Source organism: Xenopus laevis, chromosome 1S (assembly GCF_017654675.1).
Source record: "Xenopus laevis strain J_2021 chromosome 1S, Xenopus_laevis_v10.1, whole genome shotgun sequence".
NCBI lineage: Eukaryota > Metazoa > Chordata > Amphibia > Anura > Pipidae > Xenopus > Xenopus laevis.
The window spans coordinates 63,078,516-63,085,597 of NC_054372.1; the positions used below are offsets into that span (position 1 = coordinate 63,078,516).

The window sequence follows — 7,082 nt, forward strand, 5'->3', positions numbered from 1 at the left end:
TAAGGGGATCATATAATAATCTCTCTAATGCTTTATCTACCAGTAGGTCTTTCCGGCTGACACAAGGTCACCCATTCCGATTAAAAGAAAAGAGGTTCCGCCTAAATATTCGGAAGGGGTTTTTTACAGTGAGAGCTGTGAAGATGTGGAATTCTCTCCCTGCATCAGTTGTACAGGCTGATACATTAGATAGCTTTAAAAGTGGTTGGATAGCTTTTTAGCAAGTGAGGGAATACAGGGTTATGGAAGATAGCTCATAGTACAAGTTGATCCAGGGACTAGTTTGATTGACATTTTGGAGTCAGGAAGGAATTTTTCCACCTGAGGCAAATTGGAGAGGCTTCAGATGGGGTTTTTTGCCTTCCTCTGGATCAACAGGCAGTAAGGCAGGTTAAAAAAAAAAAGTTAAAAGGTTGTACTTGATGGACGTGTGTCTTTTTTCAACCTAACTTATTATGTTACTATGTAAATCAATGCAAGGTTGCTAGGGTAATTTGGACCCTATATACCAGATTGCTTAAAATGCACATTGAAGAGCCGCTGAATAAAAAGCTAAATAACTGGGAAAAAAACTATAAATAATAAAAAAATGAAAACCAATTGCAAACTGTCTCAGAATATCACTCTCTACTAAACTTCATCTCAAAAGTGAACAACCCCTTTAAGGTTGCTACCTTTCCAAGAAAAAAGAATACCGGCCTTCCTATATATCTATATTTCTTCCCTATTAATAACTGGGGTTGTGTATCATTTTTACCAGCCAAGTGGCAAGCCTAATTGCCATCCAAATGTTCATCATATAAGGAATGAAAGGGGAAAATAGCCACTCCAGACTCATCCCTCATGAGTGTCCTCTTCCCATTCGTTCCACACTAAGTCCGGGTGCTCAGCCACCAGCGCCCCAGCTGTGCATATAGTTACAAAATGGATTTAGGCGGCACTTCGGATAAAACAAGAGAGCATTTATTGCAACATAAGGTGGATCCACACCACATGATGCGTTTCGGAGGTAAGTAAGATTACCTTAATCATAACCTATGAGCAGGCCAGACTGGCAATCTGTGGGTTCTGGCAAATGCCAGAGGGGCTGCTGTAAGTTGCCATAGACAGTCACAGTATATTGGACGGGTGGGAGGCTGTTTGGGCCTCTGTGTACCTGAAATGACAGGGCCTATTTTGAATCTCAGTCCAGGCCTGCCTATGTAAGGGAATACTTCCCGAAACGCGTCAGGCGATGTGGATCCACCTCATGTTGCAATAAATGCTCTCTTGTTTTAACCGGAGTGCTGCCTAAATCCATTTTGTAAGGAATGAAACCAGTCTATGCTCCGGTTACAAATGCGTGCAGGCTCGGAATTGCAATCTGTGGGTTCTGGCAAATGCCAGAGGGGCTGCTATTAAGGTGCCATAGAAATTCAGTATTTAGTGGGCTGGTGGGGGCTATTTGGACCCCTGTATGGGCTGCTTGGACCTCTGTGTACCTAAGGCCAGGGCCTATTTTAATTCTAAGTCTGGACCTGAGTGAATGTAGAAAATGGATGCACTGTGGAGATAAAAAAAAAGGCTCAGTTCTGTCTTTGGCTGACACTTTTTATTAAACATTTTCCTGCTCCATGTTTGTTAGTTTGCTTCCTTTTTAATACAATCTTGATAAATAGTCGTTTTTCATTTGGCCAGCAACAACAGAAACCCTCATTCTTTCCCACTTTCAAGCTTTGTTTAACATTTTGTTGTATGCATAATTGCGCCAATAGCAATATTATCTTTACTCCATAAACGTTCTTAACATTCGAACACGTACCACAAAAACACAATCCTCACAACAGTATATTAGGTATGATTTAATTCATTTCAAGCAGTTTTACGCCTGAGTCAAGAAATACAGGCAGAGAGAGATTGTGTGACCCACTTACAGAGTTAACAAAACACATCCCTCAAAAATTTCGCGCCCTCGCACGCCTTGTTTCATGAACAATGCAGCGACCAAGCGCCACGCCCCAAACGCTTTCGTCGCACGTCACTGGCTCAGCCTAGAACAAGAGTGGCGGCTCTCTATTGGTCGGGCTCTGAGCTCAGGTTCCCGGATGCACTCGACCCTTTTATAAAATTGGCCCGGGAAGAAGGAGACTTTCGTATTTCAGAGCGTCTGTTTAGGTTTAACGAGGACTTGATTGAGATAAAAATGGTAAGTAACTGTGCGCCGGTCCTTGGAATACATAATCGGTGCCTTTCCAATTCCAGCCCTTTTTAATCCCTTTCGATTCAGTGGGGAGGCTGCGGGATTTCACGGCAGCGCGCAATTTTTATATATATTTAACTTGGCGTTAATTTTTCTTTGTAAGTGCTTGTGGCGGCAGGAGAGGGTTTGTGTATGTAGTATTGTACACCCTTTGTCCCGCTTGCACGATTTAACTCTCTTGTGATTGAGGCCGGTACTGTGTGCTTAAACTCTTAATTCACGGTTATACAATACGACTGTTTTTGTTTTAATCGTGTTGATGCGCTTGTATCGCGGTATGGGAATTTAATAGTCTCGCACGCAGCCATGGCTCTTTGTGGACTGTATTCACTCACCGGAAGTCGGCATGCTGGGCGTTGTAGTTTAGAATAAGGCGCGTAGGTCTATGTTGGTGGTCATAAAGGAGACTACATAGGGTCTAGTTGCCCGCGTTATTATAAACACAAGCCCTGACCAGCTGAGAGATGCATAGAATTCTGTGCCCTATCACGTGTTTCAATGTGTATTTGTCTGTCCCGTACAGGCTGGAGGCAAGGCTGGCAAAGATACCGGAAAAGCTAAGGCAACCTCTATCACCCGATCCTCCAGAGCTGGGCTGCAGGTACGTGCGCCATTGTGTATAGTCACAGGGCCAGACTAGCGCCCGGGCCATTCCACTTTCATTGGGGGGGGGATGGGATTTGTAATTGTTGCACTGAGGGGGAGGAGCACCACCTGTTCACTGAAACGTTCTAAACATTTCCACTCAGTTCGCTGTAGGTTGTTACTTCTCCAGTACTGTTGCATGATTCTGTCATTTTTATCATGCAGTTTTTATTTCTAAATTGCATTGCAAATAATTCACACTCAAATATAACCTTTTATTCCTGAACCAACAAGTGTGTGTGTTTTTTTTTTTTTTTTCTTTGTTGTAATGCCTTGTCATGTGCTTTTAGAAAGAGCTAGCACTTTAGGATGGAACTGCTTTCTGACAGGCTATTCTCCTATTCAATGTTACTGAATGTGTCGCAGTGGGACCTGGATTTTACTTAGAACTTCCAGGCAGCTGTTATCTTGTATTGGGGAGCTGCTATCTGGTTACCTTCCCATTGTTCTGTTAGGCTGCTGGGGGGAAAGGGTGGGGGTGATATAACTCCAGCTTGCAGTAAAGAGTGACTGAAGTTTATCAGCACACGTCACATGACTGGGGCAGATGGGAAACTGACAATATGTCTAGCCCCGTGTCAGATTTCAAAGCTAAATATGAAAAAAAAAGTTTGCTCTTTTGTGAAATGGATTCAGTGCAGACTTCTGCTGGAGCAGCACTATTAACTGATGCGTTTTGGGGGGGGCGACTTGTTTTTCCCGTGACTGTATCCCTTTAGTTCAAAAGTATATTTGTGGGTTAAAAGAAGGTAATCCCCTTTTCACACGGTACACGTGCCCCAGCCTTACAGTATTTTGGAATTTAAGATGGCCATACACTAACATCCACTTGTTTGGCAACCTTGCCAAACGAGTGGATTTTCCCCGATATGCCCACTAATAGTAGGGTTATAGTCGAATGTTCGGCCCTAGGGCCAAATGAATAATTGGATTACAAGGAGCAATGGGCTCTGATGGGTCGACCGCCTGAAAAATTAAACCTTCGCGATCGAAGATCCATCTGAAGCCCCCATACACTGGCAAGACGAGCTACCGAATTGGTCTAAAGGACTGATAGCGGCAGCTTTAATCTGCTCTTAAATTGTATGGGATATATCTATAATCACTAAAATGCCAATAAAGGTAACTGATACCCCTTTGTTCTTTTTTAATGTGATAAAATTATCAGATTTTCTTACTCGTCATCTTTTACATGCAGCTAAAACGTTAATTCCTAGGTGGTGGAAATCCTCCATCGCATGCTAAATGAATGGCCCTAGTAGAAGAGACAAGGAAAATAGAGGAAATAACTTGTATTTTCTATAATAGACGTTAAGAATATTGGAACATATGGTAACCTTAACTTAATTACTTAATATACAAAGGAACAGTAAAACAAAGCTGGTCAGCTACTAGTACAAACCCCATGACTTCAACTTGGTAGTATAGGCTCAAACCCACACAACTTCATAATGTATTAGAACCTGGTTTAAGGAATATTGCTGTATGAATAGTTAAACCTTGTCATGACTTGTATACTCTTGAATTATACATTGTTTTCTGTATCTCCCTTGTTTATTATTTCAAAAACTGAAAATAAAGAATATACAAAAAATCTAGTACAGGTATAAGATCCATTTTCCTGAAAGCAGTTATCTTCCTCTGTTTTACAAGTGCCTTTTGTTATACTCTGTATTCTAGTTTATCCACCTGGTTACCATTGCCCATGTTTAATATCCCTTATCTGGAAAACTGGTATCCAGAAAGCTCTTGACTATGGGAATGACATCTGCATTTAGAGACCAATTTAAGTAATAATTTTTTTCTCTAATAAACCAGCACCTTGTAATTTATGGTAACTAAGGTACATGCCTCATGTTGGTAGCAAACAATCCTATTGGGTTTTATGTTTAAATGGTTTAACAGACTTAAGGTATGGGCACATTACGAATATTCCTTGTCCAGAAAACCATAGGTTCATTGTACAATTGCATAAACTACTGCATATATATTGCTATATACATGGTTTTGTTCTTTTTAGTTTCCAGTTGGTCGTATACATAGACTTCTGAAAAACAGAACTACCAGTCATGGACGTGTGGGTGGTACAGCAGCAGTATATACAGCTGCTATTTTGGAATATCTGACTGCTGAGGTAATGTAGATTTTTTTTTTTGCTATTAAAGGTGTTATTCGCCTCCCACCTGCCCCAGTTGTCACTGCTTCTCTCCGTCAAATATTAATGAGAGAAGCAGTGACAACTGCTGAAATGAGAGCTGCATATGAAAAGTATCTTTCAAATGCAGCGCTCATTGCAGAGTATCTGCTTCTCTAAGGCTCATTAATAAACAGGTGGAAAAAATCATAGGGAATGCATGTGTGGCTTAGCCTACAGTAAGTAGTTACATTTATCTTTGGCCCTGCTGAGCAGAATCCCTGAGTTTCATTAAAGGAATTGTTCAGTGTAAAAATAAAAACTGGGTAAATAGGCTGTGCAAAATAAAAAATGTTTCTAATATAGTTACCTAAGCAGCTTTCCATTAGGCAATGATGCTTGTTGTAAGAAATAGTTTGTCATTGTAATGTTTTGTGGGTACGTGCCATGAAGGTTTACTATTCCAACTGGACAAACTGCATAGTTGCATTATTGGTCATTTTGTTTCAGCTACTTAGATGTATTTGTTGAAATTTCAGGTCCTTGAATTAGCTGGAAATGCTTCCAAAGACCTTAAGGTAAAGCGTATTAGTCCCCGTCACTTGCAGCTTGCCATTAGAGGTGATGAAGAATTGGACGCTCTTATAAAAGCAACTATTGCTGGTGGTGGTAAGTGACTTTTGTGGTCTTCTTGCTTTGCTTCCTTATTTTGTCTTTTAACATCCGTCTAATTTCTCAATGGGAATATCTTCTGTTGCCTTGAAAACCAGCATGTCCGTTAAAACAAGCATATGTTAGGCCTTAATTCATAATTGTAGCACAGGTGTAGTTGGCTCTTGTCTGCATCTAATTTTTTTTTTTCTCTGCAGGAGTCATTCCACATATACACAAGTCCCTTATTGGAAAGAAAGGACAGCAGAAAACAGTCTAGGCACTGTCAGGACTCACAAGAACTGGTCAGAGTTGTGCAGCCTTCTTCTGTTAATCTATTTTGACCGGTTTTCACACTCATCCAAGACTTAAATTCCCATTTCAAAGCAGATGCTTGGTGGTTTTAATGATACCATGGCTTCCAAGAAGCCAGTTCTGATGGACTCTGGTTTTACATAATTTTTTTTTTTTTTTTTTATGCAAGTTGTTGGGAGATATATAAACATGGAACAACTGATGCTTGATTTGTTTAATAAACGCATAAATAAATGTTTGTCTTGATGGGTTATGACTTATGCAATTGCATCTTATTTCTAGCTGTGAAACAAGCTGAATTGACAATTGTGCAATAGGTTGTGAAATATTTGTTGAATCATGGAATTAAAATACTGCAATTTGTGGTTTTAATATAGACATGCTGATTAATCGACAACGTGTAGGCAAATACTTTTCTTTGGGAGGGAGCGGCTGTATTTGTCTAGGCAAATACTGTAGTTTTTCCTTTAATTGCCCATGTGACTAGTTTATTCAAAAGTGTAGTCCAGATGAGTTTGATATTTCATATACTGTAAGTTCAAGAGGACTTAGAATAGTACATACTCCATGACCTTATTCAGCGCGCCCCCCCCCCCCCCCATTAAGGCAAACCATGGAATGCAGGCCCTCCCTGACTTATTCCACTGTGAAGTGTTGGATTCTGGAACTTTAAGTCCCCCTGCTTTCCAGAGAATCAATGCACCACTCACTATGCTGCTCTGGGGGGGGACTGGAAGTCTCTGAATCCATCATTTCAGAGTGAGCCTAATGAATGTTGAGAAATGGTTTCAGTCTTCATTGGTGATGATTTCTACATAAGCCAACTGAAAGATCTAATATCTAAACGGTGGGCATCTTTTCCATTAAGGTTACGTACACACTGAGTCTCGGCCTAATAAGACCATAAGCTTACATCCTCATTCTTCTGTGTCTGGCAGGCATATGGAGTGGATTTTGGCACAGAAATGCATACTCCTGAACTACAATGCTGAAATCCGTTCTGTGTGCATTCACGTGGGATGATTCTAGCATAATGACTGATTCTCTGCATGCTCAAGATAAGAGCATGAATAAGTGTTTTTGTAGTTGCTTGAGGAA

The 7,082-nt window shown here is 40.7% G+C and overlaps 1 protein-coding gene across 1 annotated transcript; it reads left to right on the forward strand.

Moving 5' to 3' along the window:
• Positions 1-2,050: 2,050 nt before the first annotated feature.
• On the forward strand, positions 2,051-6,145 carry h2az1.S (H2A.Z variant histone 1 S homeolog). Its single transcript, NM_001088140.2, has 5 exons — positions 2,051-2,185; positions 2,763-2,840; positions 4,905-5,018; positions 5,558-5,687; positions 5,888-6,145. The coding sequence occupies exons 1-5, from the start codon at positions 2,183-2,185 to the stop codon at positions 5,947-5,949; spliced, it is 387 nt and encodes a 128-aa protein (NP_001081609.1). The 5' UTR covers positions 2,051-2,182; the 3' UTR covers positions 5,950-6,145.
• Positions 6,146-7,082: the final 937 nt, after the last annotated feature.

Coding starts and splice junctions, on each gene's coding strand:
- h2az1.S (NM_001088140.2), top strand. Junction 2,841..4,904: donor CCTCCAGAGCTGGGCTGCAG/GTACGTGCGCCA, acceptor TGTTCTTTTTAG/TTTCCAGTTGGTCGTATACA. Junction 5,019..5,557: donor TGGAATATCTGACTGCTGAG/GTAATGTAGATT, acceptor TTGAAATTTCAG/GTCCTTGAATTAGCTGGAAA.